We start from the raw sequence: 16,245 nt of genomic DNA, 5'->3' as shown, positions 1-16,245 counted from the left end.
GAAGGGCCCGGGGGTGCCCCTTCCCCCACCCCCGCCACCCCTCTACCCTCGCCCCGAGGGGCTCCCCCACCTACCCTGTAACAAAACCTCGTTGTCCGGTTGGCACGTCAGCAGACACTACAATGAGGTGACCGTAAAAGTGTCCTCGGGGTGTTGTTGCTCTACCATGGGTCCCAAAAACCCACTCTTCTGGGTGGGGGCCATGACGGGGTGCCCTTGGGGTGCAAAACTGGGGTACCTGTAGTTGTCCTGCAGCTGCAGCATTGAGTCTCTCGGTACAGGGGAGATGTTCAAGTCATTGATCAAGGGACAAGCGTAGGGTCCTCGGTGGTGAGCCCGGGACATCTCCAAGGGCTCCTTCTCGCCCTTGGAGGGGTGGGTGCCGCTCGGGCTGCTCAAGTGGGGGTTCAGACACGGGGGGTCCGTCCTGCCCATGAAGTCTACCAGCATACCGGCCCCCGCTTTGCCGTCGTACGAGGGGCTACGGGTGCTGGCGTTGGGGGAATACCAGTACGGGGGGTTTTTGCAACTGGGGGAGTCGTAGTGCGGTTGAGGCATGGGGAGATCGCGGCAAGCCAGGTGGGGGGCATGCGGCAGGGCCCCCCCCTGCATGCTGTGTTTGAGCGAGTCGCAGGCGGGCAGCTTACGGAGGTCGCCCGCCCGTAGGTCCTCCTTGAAGGCCAAGGTCGGGGAGCAGTTGGGCGAGAAGGCTTTCTGCAAGCCGGCCTCGAAGACAGTCTGCTGGCCGGGGGCTGCCAGCTGGTGCGGGAGGGCAGGGAAGTGCTTGCTCTCCAAATCCGGCTGCCCCAAACCGGGGGAGTCGCTCTGAAAACCCTGGACGAAGGTCCCGTCCGAGGGGGTGGAGGGGTTCATGGAGTAGGGGCCGGCGTAGTCGCAGGGGTCCCGCTCGCCCACCCCGAAGCCCCGGGATTGGGAGGGCAGGGGGGACATGCTGCTGTCCCCGCTGTAGTAGTCCAAGCCCAGGTCTGTGCTCTCCTGGAAGAGAGGGTTGACCGCCTGCGACTTGGTGGGGAACTTGGCTTTGCCCGTTCCCCTCTCCTTCTTGGAGGCGCAAGCCCCCCGGGACCCCCGGGGCTGCCGGGGACCCGTGCTCCTCTTGGAGGGGTACACAGAGGAGGAGGAGGAAGAGGAGGAGAAGTTTAGGTGGGAGGTGTCGAACATGTCCACCTTCTTCCGTCGGCCCCGACCGGGTTTGGAGTTGCTCTGGAAGAGGACGCTCTGGTTCCAGTTGTAGCCCGGGGCAGAGGACGCTTCGTTCCAGTCCATCATCAGCTTCTCCAGGCTGGAGAGGCTGGACTGGCCCTCGCTGGAGGAGGCCTCGCTGTTGGCGCGCCGGTAGCCAGCCGGCTGGTTGAACTGGGTGCTGTCGGAGGAGGATTCGGAGAAGGTCTCCGAGACCGTCTGCTGCTTGGCTTTCTGCGGGGTGTAGTTGGAGATGTCCAGGATGACGTTGGGCTCGTTGAGGTGGCACTCGAAGCCCGGGTTGTAGAGCTGGCTGAAGGCCTCCGAGCTCCAGTCCAACCCGCTGTAACCTTGCCGGAAAGCCCACGGCGCGGCGCTGGGGAACTGCCGGCAATTTTCGGGCGAGGGCTGGAAGGAGGCCGACCCCTTGGGCACCATGTAGCCGCCGGGCGAGACGGTGCTGGCCCGGCTGTCGCAACGCAACGGGGTGTGCGCCGCGCTGGAGAACTGTCCCCCTTGCTCGGCGCTGTTGAAGAAGGCGGCTTTGCCCAGCGGCAAGCTGGGACCGGCCGTCTGCGGCGCGTAACCGGCGCTGTGGGCGCTGCTGGGGGAGGACGGGAGGCTGCTGCCGCTGCCGTAGGCGAAGCTGCAGTCCTTGCTGTTGGGGCACTCCTGGGCCGACGGGTACTGCTTTCCCGGCGGGAAGACGCTGGCGGGTGCCACGCTCTGCCCGGCGCCGTAGCTGCCGTACGGGGAGTAGCCCGGGGTGCCGCTGGCCGCTGGGTGAGCCGTGGGCGACCGGGAGACGGCCGAGGGCGGCGCCAGCTTGGGGAAAGCTTCGGTCCCCCGGCACTCCGACGACCCTTGGGCAACCCCATAACCGGCGGCGGCGGCGCGGCCGGGCGGGAAGGCTGGCCGGCCCTGCATCGCCACGTGGAAGGCGGCCTCGGCGCCGGGGGTTGCCGCCGCCACCTTGCCGCCCCGGGCTGGGTAAGCGGCCAGACCCCGCTGGCCCGGGAGGGCGGCTGGGGGGGCCGTGTAAGCGGCCGCCGACTTGCGGGACTCGGAGCGGGAAGCCGAGAGAGCGAAGTCCAACAGGTCGGAGGAGTCGTCCGAGTCCAGCAAGGAGCGGAAATAGCCGGTGAAGAGGCTGTGCCTCTCCGGGCCGGCCTCCGTCTGCGAGGACGGCGCGTTCCCGGTGTAAAAACCAGCCCGGCCGGAGGAGCCCGACTCCAGCCCCGCGGCATGGAAGGGTCTCGCCTCGGCCCCTTGGTAGCCACCATTGCGGCCGGCCTGGCCGCCGGGGTGGCCGTGGTGGGGGGCCCAGGGGCTGCCCTTCTCCCCCCCGGCCCATTCGGCGGGGCCGTCGCCAAAGCTCTGCCCGGGGTTGGGCTCGGGGAAGAGTGCCCCGTTCTTGCGGGCCCGTCGCTTTCGCTTGGGTTTGCCCACGGGGTCGGGTTCCGGCCGGCCCCGCTTGCGTGGGTGCACGGTGTCGGCGTGGAGGGCGGCGGGGGCTTTCTTCTTCTTCCCGATGCCCTCGAAGAAATCGCTGAAGGAACAGCGGGCGGCACGGGCGGCGTGGCCCCCCCCGCGCCCGCCGAAGCCCCCAGCCTTGCCGCCGCGCCGGCGGAAGCCCTGGACGCGGTGCAAGAAGTGGGAGATGCTCTGGGTGTCGGGGGCTTGGTGGATGGACTCGGGCTCGCTGGGGGTCCAGCAACGGGGCGGCGAGCAGCGCCCCGAGCACTGGCTCTGCCGGTTGAGGAAAGCCAGCTTGGCCAGCACATCCGAGTAGTCGGCTTTGCTGTCGTTGGTATCGGCGATGTAGGAGGGTTGGGGCGAGGCCAGCTTCTGCTTCCTCCTCCTCCTCTTCTTCACCTCCGGGGCAGGCTCCTTGGGCTTGGCTTGGCCCAGGAGCAGGTTCTTAGGAGGCCTGCCCCGCTTACGCTTCAGAATGATGGGCATCTCGCCGGGGGGGAAGACCACCACTACGTTGCGCCCGTTGTTCTTCATCTTGAGCAGCGGCGTGGGCTCCATGGAGCTGCTGGCCGCCAGCTCCTTGCCCTCCAGGTTCAGGTTGCTGCTGAGCGATGACACCTTGTAGGTGGTCTTGTTCCTCCTCCCCAGGGACACGGGGATCTTGGCCATCTTCACCACCATCTTCCTCACCCCTCGGCACTTGCTCTTCTTCCCCGCCGCAGGGGCTTTGGGCACCTCATCGGGGTCCAGGGTGGTGGGAGGTGGTGGCGGGGGGGCCAGCAGTGGGGCGCCGGGCTCCTCGGGCCCGGGGGGCACCTCAGCGGGCAGGGCGAGGGGGGACAAGACGCGGCTTTCGGGGGTGATATCCGCCCGGCGCCCTCGCCCTGCCCTCCTCCGGCGGCACAGCATCTTTGGCTTGTCTGTCCGGCGCAGCGCATACTTGCGGTGATCCTCGCCGCACCGCCCGGCCCCCCGGCCCCCGCAAGGACCCCGCTTCACTACACCACCCAAGGGACACCCCCCCAGCCGGGGCTGCAGCCCGTGGGGCCGCAGCGGGTCCCCGGCACCCGGCTGCGTCTCCAGCAGCTCCGACACGGACCCCAGCGGCTGCGGCTCCAGCAGCGAGGGCTCGGCGGGCAGCAGCGGGGCCCGCGCGTCCAGCAACGGCGGCTCCAGGGCCCCGGGCAGCGGCTCCAGCGTCTGCAGCCCCAGCGGCTCCGCCAGCGGCTCCAGCGACTGCAGCTCCAGCGACTCGGACAGGGGTTCCAGCGACTGCAGCTCCAGCGACTCGGAGAGCGGCTCCAGCGACTGCAAGCCCAACGGCTCCAGGTTTTGCAGCTCCAGAGACTCCGGCAGCGGTTCCAAGCTCTGCGAATCGAGCAGCTGGGGTTGCGATTCGAGGGACTGGGAATCCAGCAGCCGGGACTGGGAGTCCAGCTCTTGGGCTGGCAGCAACTGGGGCTGCGGCTCCATCGCCTGGGACTCCAGCAGCTGCGTCCCCGGGCACGCCAGGGAGGCCAGTTCGTTCAGGATATCCGCCTCGGCCAAGTCGGAGTAATCGCTGGCATCGGGCTGGGAGCAACCAGCTTCCTCTGCCGGTGCTTTGGAGGCCCCCCCCATGCCCCCGCTGTGGCCGGGGGGCTGCGAGGCGCTCCCCCCGCCGCCGTCGGCTTCTCCGTCGCGAGCCGGGGGCCGGGGGTGCCGCGGCGGCTCGGTTTTGCAGAGCACCCCCCGTTCCTCGGGGCTGCGGATGCTGTTGGCCAGGGAGGGCGAGGAGAAGAAGCTGTACTGGAGGTCACGGTCGGCGGGCAGGAGGCGGCTGTCCTCGTGGCCGCTGCCGCCGCGGAGGCTGCCGCAGTCCAGGTGCACCCCGCTGCTCTTGAGGTCCTCGGAGAGGCGGTTGAGGTCCTTCATGATGTCGATGAGCTGCACCACGGGGTGGAGGTTGATGTGCCCGTTGCCGCACTTGCTCCGGAGCAAGGCGAGGATGCTGTCGACGTTGCAGCGGCCCGAGGCCAGCGTCGCGTTGGGGAAGGTTTGAGGCGCCCGATCGCGGGTGGCTGCCTCCTCCCCGCTGCCCCCCAGGATCCGGGGCTCGCCGGCGCAGCCCAGCAAGTCCTCCGCCGCCTTGGTGCCCCCGTGCACGCTCTGGCACCGGTCGGCTGGGTCGCCGTGCAGCAGCGAGCCTGCCTGGTGCTCCCGGCTGAGCGCGGGGCACGAGCCCTCAGGGAAGCTCAGCACGCTGCAGGATAAGGCCTTTTCTGCCGGGCAGGCCGGGGGTCGCTGCGCCGGGTGCCCCGGCGGGTAGAACTTGGGCTCTCGGACGTAGTCGGGCGAGCCGCGCACAACGCTGGTCGTTACCACTGGGCCCGGGGGCTTCACGCGCATCCTGACCTCCTCCTCCCCCGCGTGCCGCTTGGCCGAGCAGTTGCTGACATGGGGGTCGGGGAAGGTGAGACCGGGACCTGCGTGGGGCAGAGAGGGGGACAGTGAGGCTCCGAGGGCGCCGCCGGCCGAAAACAGCCGGCAGTGCCTTGCTCCATCCCCGCTGCCCTCGGGGAGGGGGGTGCCCGCATTCATCCCCCAGCTCGTCCCTGCCCTGTCACCAGCGAGGACCCGGCTGGCGCTGTGGGAACGCCGCCCCCCCCAGCCTCCCCCCCTTGACCACTGCAGCTGTGGGGAAATGGGGTCTGGCCCCCTCCCCTGTTCAGGAGGGGGCTGGGTGCTCTCCCCATGGCAGGACCACCCGTGCCAGCCCCCGGCTCGCCCCGGAGCTGAGACACCCCCCCAGGCGAAGCGGGGTGGCTGCACCCATGGGGGGTTTGGGCTGTCCTGTCCCCCCCGTGGGGTAGGGCTGGGGGGTCTGGCGGCATCGCGGGGCCGGGGTTAGGACTTACCCTCGGCTTTGCTGCTGCTTCTGCTATTGCACTTGAGCTCTCTGCAAAGGAAGGGGTGCAGGGGGTTAGCCCCGAGTTGGGGGGGGGACGGGAAGACAACCTGGGTGCCCACCGCGCCCACGGCTTCTTCACAGCACCAGTCCCTACAAGGGACATACCAGGGGCCGATCCTCCCGAGCTCCCACAGCCGAGAGGGCAGCGCCTGCCCATCACCCTGGCGTCGGGGCTGCGAGCGGGGCGGGGACGGGGAAAGGGGGGGGAGGCTGCCTCCGATCTGGGGGACAGAGGGCACAGATTTACCCACCCCCCACCCCCCCACCGCCACCCCTTTCCCCAACCACCACCACCACTAACCCCTCCGCGGGGCCGGGGCGCTGGGGGTGGCGGGGATTTGGGGGGGGGGGGGGGCGGAGGGGGGGGGTCCGGGGGGGGGGGGCCCTACGGCCGCGTTGCCGCTAGATGTCCCCGGCGAGCCGCGCTCCCGCCGCCGCCCCGGCCCGGCCCCCGCCGCCCCCCCGCCCCGGCCCGGCCGCCGGACAGACCGGGGGAGGCGGAGGGGGGGTGCGTGGGGGGGGTGTGTGTGTGTGCGTGTGTTTTGCCCGCGGGGGTGGCTCAGCATGTTCCCCACACCTTCCCCACCCCGTCCACCCCCGTTTCCCTCCCCCCCCCCCCCCAATCCACGCACAGCTGCTGCCCCCACCCGAGGTGACACCACCCGGTGCCAGCAGCCCCCGGGGACCACCCGCGTCGCGCCTGCCTCAGTTTCCCTTCGCTGGCAATGGGGGCACAAGCGAGGTCTGGATGGGGAGTGGCGGGGGGGTGGCGGGGGTATTGTGTTGCACAAGCACCCACGAGTGGGTAGGGGTGCCCAGCACTGGGCACGGGGCCCATGCGCCCACTGTACAGCCCACCCTACACCCCACGCAGGAGGGGGGCTGCAGGAACCCCTCTTTGCCCCCCCCCCCCCCCCAAGGCCTTTGCAAAGCCGCAGAGCCCCACTCACCATCCCGAGGGATGCTTTGCAGCCCCCCCCCCCCCCGCCAAGGCAGGGATGGGCAGAGCAGATTTGCTGCTCCCTCCCCTCTTCCAAAGCCCCCCCGGCCCCTCCCCGCCCGGTGCAGCCCCTGCTCCCCGTTCCCGGGGCGAGGGCCCCCCCGGGGTACCTGGGCCGTGGGTGCTTGCAGTGCAGGTTCACTTTGAAGCTCCTGCCGTCGCCGTCGCTGCCGGGCTGGCGGGGGCCGGAGCCCTGGGCACAGGGGAACCACTCGGCTGGGGGGCTGGCACCGTTCTCCAGTGCGACGGGCTGGCAGGCGACCGAGCTCCCATCTGCTCGAGCAAAAAGCACAGAGAAAAAAAAAAAAAAACAAAAACAAAACCAAAAAAAAAAACAAAAACAAAAAAAAATACCCTTGTCAGCCCCGCTGGACCCCTCTCCCCAAGGAGCACCCCCTGCCCCAGGCTTGGTGGTGGGGGTGCCTGGAAAGCTGGGCATGATTTGTGCCCCCACCCTTCACGCTGCCCCCTCAAAGCCACAGCCCACGGGGTGGTGGTGGTGGTGGGGGGACACGCGGGGACAGGGCGATGTCCCCTCCGCCCCACAGGATGGGGCCCATCACGGGATGCCCGGGCGTGGGGTGGCATTTTGGGGCAGGACACCCCTTTACCCCCTCTCTGAGGTACCTCCCCGCCAGGCTGCGGGTGCACGCATTGCCAACACGCGTGCGTGCCCACACGGATGCGCGTGTTGCACACGCGTGTGCACACAGAGGTGGGGAGGAGGGGGGGGACGACACCACTCCTACGTGACACCGGCGTGCTGGGGAGGGTCCAGGCACCCAAGGCAGCTGCCCATCCAGCACAGGGGGTGCATGGTGAAGCCCCCCACCCCATCGTGATCCCCTTGTGCCAGCGTGTCCGCCTGTTCCCCCCCCCCGCCAGCACTGCGTGTGAATCCCTGCCTGTTGGCTCCCTCCCCCAGCAGACACACACACACACACACACACACACGCAGCCGCTCGGCGTGATCCAGGCTCTTCCCGGTGTCTGGATTAGCGTGACAACTTATCAACAAGGCAGGGAAAGAGAATTCAAACCTGTCAGTCCATCCGCATCCCACCCTCCCACCTCCCCCCCCCCCCCTTTCCCTCCCTCACCCTCCCCTCCCCATCTCCCCACCAGCCTTTGGGCGCAGCGTTGGCACGGAGGAGATGCGGGCACCTCTCCGGCAAACGCCGCGCGGTGTAGAGTTACGCCAAGGGCAATGTGGAGCAGGAAAATATGTGCTAGAAAGACCGGTCTAGTCTCTGATGAAGCTGCTAATGTGCCCGGAGAGCTGTTTGGAGGGGAGGCAGGCAGGAAGGAAGCAAACGGGAGGTTTTCCAGAACAGCCGCTGGAAGCCGGTCTCTGCCGCACACGCTGCGCACGGCTCGATGGGGAGGACCGGGGTGTCGTGGAGTGCGGCCCCCCCACCCCACCCCCGCCCCCAAAATCTCAGCACCGGTATCCCCCCGTGGCGCACGGAGCTGTGGATGGGGCGGTAAAGCCGGGGGGGATGCTTAAGGGGTGCATGGCACCCACTGGTGAGCACCCAGGGGTGCCGGGAGGCGCTGGGCATGTCTGCCTTGCTCTCCCCTGCCCGCCCAGCTGGCTTTTACCCCACGCTGGCTGGTGTAAGGCTCCTGCCCTCGGACCCCCCCGCCGGTGACAAAGTGGGGGACGCTCCCCACGCCAAACCAGCAACCCCCTCCCTCACCCCCGCCGCCCCTCCCCAGCAGGCGCCACCTGCACCCCCCACGCCACGCCACGGGGACGGCCAGCACCCACCATCCCCACACCACCACCCACCCGCTGCGTGGGGTGCAGGGCGGGAGGCCGGGTGGTGGGGAGGGGGCGGCGGGGGGGGGACCCGGGTGTGCCGGGATGCTCGCCGGGCCGCCGCGCTCACTTTCACCTCCCTGCTCAGCCTCAGGCAGCCGCCACATGTTTCGCATTAGGCTCTCCGGACTTCGCCATTCCTGGCTTGCTCGCCAGGGGTAGGGCCTTTTTCCTTCTTTTTTTTTTTTTTTTTTTTTCCCCCCTTTTTTTTTTTAAATTTTTTTTTTTTTTTTTTTTTTTTTTTTTCTCCTCGCTGGTTACAAAACACCAGCCGAGACCACACAAGCGAGAAAGGATGGAGGGAATGAAACGAGAAGGAGAGATAGATGGGCGCCGCGGGCGGGGGAGAGCAGGCGAGGCCGGGTGCTGCGGCGGGGCTGGGGGGGGGGGGGGGGGATTGAAGAGGGGGGGGAAGTGGGCGAGATTGCAGTCACCTCCGCTTCCCACCTCCTGACCCCGCAGCCCTGCAAAGATAACAGCCCCCGAAGACTGCTGACTCGCCTCGCAGAAATCCAATATCCTCGCCTGGTGAACTAATCGACTACCTGGGCTCGCCACCTCCCCTGCCCGGGCTTAATCCTGCTGCTGCAAAGCTTTAATTAGTTTAACGGTTTCAGGCTTGATGGAGGTTGGTGGCAAGTGGCATGCCCCCCCCTCCCCGCCCCCCCCCCCCCCGCCCCTGACTTCCCCTCTCTGGACAGGCTCCCCGGGGGGGACCCTCTTGGGTGGCAGGGGCGCTGTGGGGTGGCATCATGAGGGTGCAAGGGGGGATGCAGACATCCCCCCCCCTCGTACCCAACTCCCCAGGTCCCCTGAGGCTGCTGGCGCCTGGCCCCGACCCCCAGCTCTGGCGGAGGAGGTGGGGGGGGGGTTTGGGGGGGGGGGGGACACACACGGAAGGGCTCGCTTGGCACCAGCGTGGCGGCAGCTTGCGGCGGAGGGACGGCCCCGCAAGACACGGACGTGGTTTGGTGCCCGGCTCCCAGGCCACCCAGACGTCAGGGTGGGGCCGGAGATGCCACGGGGAGACAGGCAGGCGGCGGGGACCCAGCCGCCACACAGATGGGGACACGCCGGCCCGACGCCTCCCACCCCGCCAGGGCACCGCGCCGAGCTGCCCGCGGCGGCAGCGCCGGGGATGGGGGGGTCCTCCCCATCGCCCCGCTGCCACCCGGGTCCCTGGGTGCCGTGGGGGTGCTGGGAGAGGTCGGGGTGGCCCTAAATACCCCTCACATGAGTGTGGTGGGTGGACACACACACACACACCCCCACCCCCCGTCACCCGTGTTCTGTGGGCACAATTGGCACAGCCGTCCCGTGCGCGTGCGGGGACACGGCTGGGGCACTGCAGAGGTGCCCCCCCCTCCCTCCTTCCACACACACACACACACACACGATGTGGCATCACGGGGTGTCCCACTCCTGCGCCCACCCCTGCCCGGGCCTGGGGTGGCTGCGGCCGTGCCTCTCCCTTGCACACGCACACGCACACGGCCGGGGCACGGCGGAGTTTTTCCTCCCTTGCACACGCACACGGGTGCCTGGGGGCCGCTGTCCCCTCTGTGCCTTGCCCCCCCGCACCCCCTTTGGCTCACTCACGCTCACCCGGACCTCCCCACCCCCACCCCCCCCTACCCCTGTGAGTCCCCCCAGAGCCTGTCCTGCGCCTGCTGACACCAGTGGAAAATCCCCTCCAGTGACAGCTTCCTGGCAGGCGCTTTCCGAGGGTTTCCGTGTTCCCCAGCCAGCCCCTCCCAGCCACCTCCTCCCTGAGCCACGCGGGGGGCCGGGCAGGCAGGAGGACCCCCCCCTGCCTTCACCCCCACCACCCCGACCTCCATGTCCCCCCTCCCAATTCAGCATGACAGCTCCCACCCCAAAACATATGGGTTCTGCTCCCTCCCTGAACCTCATCACCCTGCCTGCACCCCACGCACCGGGCATCCCCTGCCCTCCTCCGGAATGGGGGCACCCGTCAGCACCAGGGGTGCTTTGGGACCCCACCTAGAAACCCTCCCAGGGCACCCAACCGCCGTGGGGACCCACCGCCCTGCGATGCCACCCGTGCACGGGTTGGGAGCAGGGCAAGAGCCGGGGGTGCCGAGGGGTGGGCACAGATGGGTGCTGGGGCACAGGGTGCTTGCAGGCAGGGGTGCAGGGTGCTTGCAGGCAGCCCTGACCCCTCTTTCGGTTGTCACCCCACTCCCGCCCTGTCACCACGTCCCCCCCATCGCCCTGCCTTCTCTGCTGCGCTTGTAATTAGGAGACGGAGCAGATGGCGCCTGGGTTTCATCTTAGGTAACGGGTCCAGCCGAGCTGCTCGGCCACCGGTTCCCTTCATGGGGCCATCGGTCACCAGAGCAGAGGTTTTTTGGGGTCCCCACCCAAGCAGGGAGCTGGTGGGGGAACACGTCCCCCCCAGCGTGGTGGCTGGGACGCGGGGCTGCTGCGGGAGGAGACGACGGTGCTGGGAAGGGTTTGGTTGGTGCATGGGGCAAACACACCTGGGAGACATGGCCCCAAGGGAGAGCTGGGGCTGGGAGCCACCCTCCCACGGCACCCCGGGGTGCCACGTCCCCGGGGAAGGCTCACACCCCTCCCTGGCACTGGGGAGGAGGCTCTGAGACCACTGGGCTATAAGCAGGGTGTGCCTACAAGTCTTGGCATCCCCCCAACCACCCGGCGCTGCAGCGAGGCAGGGTGGGAAACTCATTGCCGAGAGTTCCGAAATCCCGGCCGGCCCTGGAACCGGGGACCCTGGGGACGCTGATGTCCCCACGCTGCTTGGGGGACACAGCCCTACTCACTGCCCCTGGGGTCTCGGGCAGCGCAGTCCCCAGCCTGGCTGGTGGGCCCGGAGCTGGTGGGACCCCTGATGGGTTCAGCCCTTGACCCCATAACGTGGCACGGTGCCCTCGAGGGGGGCGGGGATGGGGATGCGTGGTCAGACCCCTATTCCCACTGTTGCAAAAAGCCACCTCCCCTGCAAGGACCATCTCCCCTGCAACGACCATCTCCCCTGCAAGAACCATCTCCCCTGTAAGCACCATCTGCCCCGCAAGAACTACCTCCCCCTGCAACGACCATCTCCCCCACAACCATCTCCCCCACAACCACCATCTCCCCCTCAACAACCATCTCCCCTGCAAGAGCCACCTCCCCCGCAATGACCATCTCCCCCACAACAACCTTCTCCCCCACAACCACCATCTCCCCTGCAACCACCGTCTCCCTTGCAGGAGCCACCCGTCCTGCAAAGATCATCTCCCCTGCACGCACCACCTCCCCCTACCACGACCATCTCCCCTGCAATGCCCATTTTCCCTTGCAATCATCTCCCCCTGCAATTTCCCCGTGCGCGGACCCCTTCCACCGCAGCTTTGGGTGGCCACAGCCCCCCAGGGACATGGGTTGTGGGGGGCTCACTCCCCTCCACACCCAGCTCCCCCCAGCCCCAGCAGCATCCCCCAGCGTGGACGCAGCCCCCTCTCCCACCCCAACCCCCTTGGCTCCAGAGGGGCCTGTGACCCCGCTCCCTGGCTGCGGCGGGGTGGGGGGGAGCAGGTAGCGGTGGGTCTGGGGGGAATTGGGGGGGGGGGGTCTGGGGGAGGTGGGGCGGCAAAACCGCTCGACAGATGGACTGCAGAGACGGTGGCACCTCGGCCGGCTGGAGCCCAGAGCCGCAGTTCAGAGCTAGCAGGGAAACGGGCTAAATTTAGCTGCTTTCCTCGGTGCCAGCTTTGTTCCCCCGCCCCGTCGAGCCGGCGCGGGAGGCGAGCAGCCGGCCTGGCCCCCTCCTCTGCCCTCTCCCTGCTGGGGGGGTGGTGGTGGTGGGGGGGGTGTGTGTGTGGGGGGACACGCACACACCCCAGCGCCCATCCCTCAGGGTGCCAGGTCGGGGTGTCGGGGGCTCCTCGGGGTGCCGGCTGTTTTTGCCCGCCCATCTCCGTGCGATGCCTGCTCCCGGCGGTGCCGTGGGGTGCTTCGCCCCAACATGGGGAGCATGCCCCCCAACCTCCACCCCCCCCCCCCCCAAATGCACCAGCAGGCCTGAGGCTGCGCAGACGGCCGCGGGCCTCCCCCTCCCCGCTCTCCAGGCTCCCTGTTATAGCCACAGCATGAGTCACAGCTCCGGTGTGTCCCTGCCCAGCGCCGGCCACGCCGGGTCATGTAACACCCGCGGCTGCCCCGGCGTGGAGGGGGGCTCCGTCCCCTGCCCACAGCCCCTGGCACCCAGGGGGGCTCCGCAGCCCGCCCGGGGGGTACCCCTGGGGTTTGGGGGTGTGTGTGTGTGTGTGTGTACAGAGGCGATGCTCAGCTCCCCCCCTCCTTGTCCCCAGGAGGCTGCGAGGCCGCGGTGTGCTGCGGGTTAACGCCGAGCGGGGCTGGGATCCTGCGAGGCCAGTAACATTTGGAAGGCGCCAGATGGACGCGTGCCCGTGCCGAAGGCTCGCTCGGCACAACCACGCTCCCCCGGCGCTGGAGTTCGAGGGGGTGGGGGGGTGGGGGAGCTGCCCAGCAAAGGGGCTCCCGCCGGGATGCGGGGATGCTGACCGTGTGCCCGCTGGGGGTCCTGGGCCAGCCCCCCCACACACCCCCTCCCACCCCAACACGGGGCATCGCCACGCCGCCGCTCGTGGCCCCACCACGGGGAATGGTGGCCACGGGCTCCAGGTGCTGGGGTTGGGCCCACGGCATCACCGCTGCACCCCTTCGGCACCGACACCGCGCCGGGGCGGCCAGGTGGGGACCGGGAGGGGGGGTCCGGGAGGGGGGAGAGCAGCCAGTTGCCTCCCTTGGCCCATTTTAGAAACTGGCTAGACAAGAAAAGCAGAATGGGCCGGGCAGGATTAACGGCCGGGCTGGTGTCAGGGTGGGTTTTTGTTTTGTTTTGTTTTGTTTTTTTTTTTCTTTCTTTTCTCTTTTTTTTTTTTTTTTTTTTTTTTTTTGTGGGAGGCACACACACACATGAGTTGAGCGGAAACTCCTGGCTGCGGATCCTGTTTCCTGGGAGATGCGGCGCGGTGTAGGGCTGGCTGGGGCCGAGCTGGGGTGTGGGAGCCACTGGGGACCATGCCAGCGCTGGCGTGCCGGGGCAGGGGGGGGCAGAGAGTGTGTGTGTGGGGGGGGAGCAGCCCCCCCAAAACTCCATGGCATCGTCCCCCTCCCCACGCCCCTGCCTGGCACCCCACACGGAGGTGGGCACAGAGGGGGGATGCCCCCACCCACGGGTATGGGCGCAGGCGTGCACAAGGCGGTTGTGCACACGCAGGTGTGTGCACAGGTACACACACGGGGTGGGATTGTGCACACACAGGTGCACCCACAGAGGAGGGGGGAGGATTGTGTCCGCGTGGGTGCACCCACGCAGCCAAGCCCAGGTGCAGGTGCACCTCCACGGGTGCAGGTGCACACGCAGGTACAGAACACGCAGGGGCACCGGTGCGTGCGCAGAGGGGGGCCCACGCGGGGACACGCGGGTACATGGATGTGCAGCACCCGCCTCCCACGCAGGATCACACCCACTCGGGGCGGGGGGACACGAAATGCACCAACAAGCCCTGCTGTGCCCCCCCCACCCCCCCCCCCGGTGGTGACAGGGACAGGAGGCCACTGACAGCTCGCGACGCCGCGGTTTGCCCCCCCTCCCCGATCAGAGCGGGGGACCCCAAAACGCAAATCACCCTTCCCCTTCGAGCGGCCCCCAAAAAGCTGGAGGAGCGAGTGCAGGGGTGCGGCAGCGCTACGCAGCTGGGGGGAGGGGGCATGGGCGTGGGTGGGGAAACTGAGGCAGGGAGCAAGGCAGGCAGTGCTCGGGGTGCGGATGGAAACAGGGAGCTGCAGCCAACTCTCCCAGAGGAGCCAGGCGTCCTGCGCCGCCCCAGCCCCCCGCTCCCACCCAGCTGCCCTCCCGGCTCCGGTTACACCCGTGGCACCGCGGTCCCGAGGGGCCGGGCTCCCCCGGGCCGGGGGATGAAGGCACCCAGCTCTCCCTGCACCCAGCCACGACCCCCCAGCATCACTGATCCAGCCACCTATGAGCCTCAGAGCACGCACACACCTATAGATACGCCTATTTTTTTTCTCTTCCCCCCCCCACCTCGTCTCCCCCCCCCCCCCCCCCTTGCCTCGCCGGGGAGCTTTCCATTAGAATTGGAAGAACACAACTTGCCGGCAGAGCCCCGGCGCGGATCGTACACAGCCTGTCACTCACACATCACTTTGTAGATGCCCATAAATTGCTTCATTACCTCTTCTAATTGAGGAGAACGCAGCTGCTGTGGGGCGGTGACAGAGCGCCTTCCCTTTGAAGGATGCCTCGCTCTCCAAAGACGGGTCCGGCAGAGCCACAGAGCCCCACCAACATCCCAATAATAATAATAATAATAGTAATAATAACGATAATAACAGTATCCAAGCAAAATCACTTGGCAAAGGGCAGCAGGGCTCACGTGCGCTGGAGCCCGCTCGCGGGAGGGGGATGAGGTGCTTGGTGAGCCCTGTGCCGGTGGGGAAACTGAGGCACGAGGGAGGTTGCACCGTGCATGGGGAGAGGGTGGGGATGCAAACCCCTGAGTTGCACTGGGACCCTGGGGGGTGGGACGACACCAAGGTGGTGACAGGGTTTAGGGACAACCCCACGCTCCGGGTGGCAGAGGACGGAGCATCTCCCTGACCCACAGCAGGGATTTGCGGGGTTCAGGGGATCCACGGAGCACGGTGCTGCCAAAACTCCCCGGGGAACTTCCCACCCTGGGCAGGGGCTACGTCCTCCCGGCTTCGCCGGCATGAAGCTGGGGTGCCTGCCACCCTCCCGTGTCCCTGTCCCCTGCACCCCGTCCCTGCGTGGGCCCCCCGGCTTTGTCTGGCAGGCGGCGAGCGGCTGCGGCTGGGCTCGGTCCCCTTGCAGGATACTGCAGAAGGATTTACTGTATTGCAGCTTGTGCTGGCTGCAGCCCAGCGCACAATAGATTAGCTGTAGCCCAGGGCAGCACGTTGCGGGGGAAGGAAGGTGGGATTCATTCGGATGCAGATTGCAGGGCATTTGCTGCAGTATACTGCAGGATCCGGCCACTCGCCTGAGATCCCCCCCATCATCCCACTCCAGCCCCGGGCAGAGGGGTTTCGAGGGGCTCTTGTGTCCCCTCACCAGCCCCGCACCACCACCCCCGCCAAATTTGATGGCATGGTTGTTTGCTAATGGCCACGGGTGCCCACACGGGCTGGGGGACACCCTGCTTGTCCCCCATCCTCATCTCAGGGGTCTGGAGGGGCTGTGGTCCCCGACGGCACCCGGGTGCTGTTGGGGACGTCGGAACCCCCCGCGCCGGGTGCGGCGGCACAAAGCTGGTGCAGGGAGGAAGCCGGGGACTGCAAGCAGCACTAATTGATCGCGATTAATTCAGCTCCTACCTCCCCGGGTGGCAGGGAGAGATGCTGAGACACAAACCCAGCCCACAGAGCTCCCCAAACAGGCTCCGCTCTCCCCCGCGCCCACCCCTTCCCCCAGCGGGGGCACCCAGGCCCGGGGGACCCATGCTGGCTGTCCCTGGGGACGTGGGGGGCTCTGGTGGGTGCCCAGCTCCTGCTGCTGCCCCAGAGGCGTTGGGTGCCCCTGGGTACATGGTTTGAGGATGGGTCCTTGGGGTGGACCCACCTCCCTGGGGTCCTGCTGGCACCCCAAGCCTCCGGGATGCAGGGACGGCGGCACACTGGGCGACGATGCTCAGGTGATGGCACGGGGGAGCGGAGTTGCCAGGGGTCACCAGTGGCTTCAGGGTGACACCGTGGCAC

At 68.1% G+C, this 16,245-nt stretch overlaps 1 protein-coding gene across 5 annotated transcripts in view; it reads right to left on the bottom strand.

Moving 5' to 3' along the window:
• AHDC1 (AT-hook DNA binding motif containing 1) overlaps positions 1–16,245 on the bottom strand; it is a 53,745-nt gene that overhangs the window by 1,909 nt on the left and 35,591 nt on the right. For 4 of the 5 annotated variants that reach the window (XM_042793559.1, XM_042793560.1, XM_042793556.1 and 1 more), the window contains 3 exons: positions 6,740–6,902; positions 5,577–5,617; positions 75–5,144 (listed from right to left, as the gene is read on the bottom strand). In XM_042793559.1, the coding sequence (XP_042649493.1) occupies positions 118–5,067 (4,950 nt within the window). In that variant the 5' untranslated portion in view covers positions 5,068–5,144; positions 5,577–5,617; positions 6,740–6,902 and the 3' untranslated portion in view covers positions 75–117. Of the gene's footprint in view, positions 1–74; positions 5,145–5,576; positions 5,618–5,734; positions 5,851–6,739; positions 6,903–16,245 lie in introns of those variants that run through there. The other variant, XM_042793558.1, reaches the window with a different exon arrangement.

This window comes from Tyto alba, unplaced genomic scaffold, assembly GCF_018691265.1.
Source record: "Tyto alba isolate M040663 unplaced genomic scaffold, T.alba_DEE_v4.0 Super-Scaffold_20, whole genome shotgun sequence".
NCBI classification, from domain to species: domain Eukaryota; kingdom Metazoa; phylum Chordata; class Aves; order Strigiformes; family Tytonidae; genus Tyto; species Tyto alba.
Note: the sequence above shows the minus strand (reverse complement) of the source record. Positions and strands in the feature narration are given on the sequence as shown.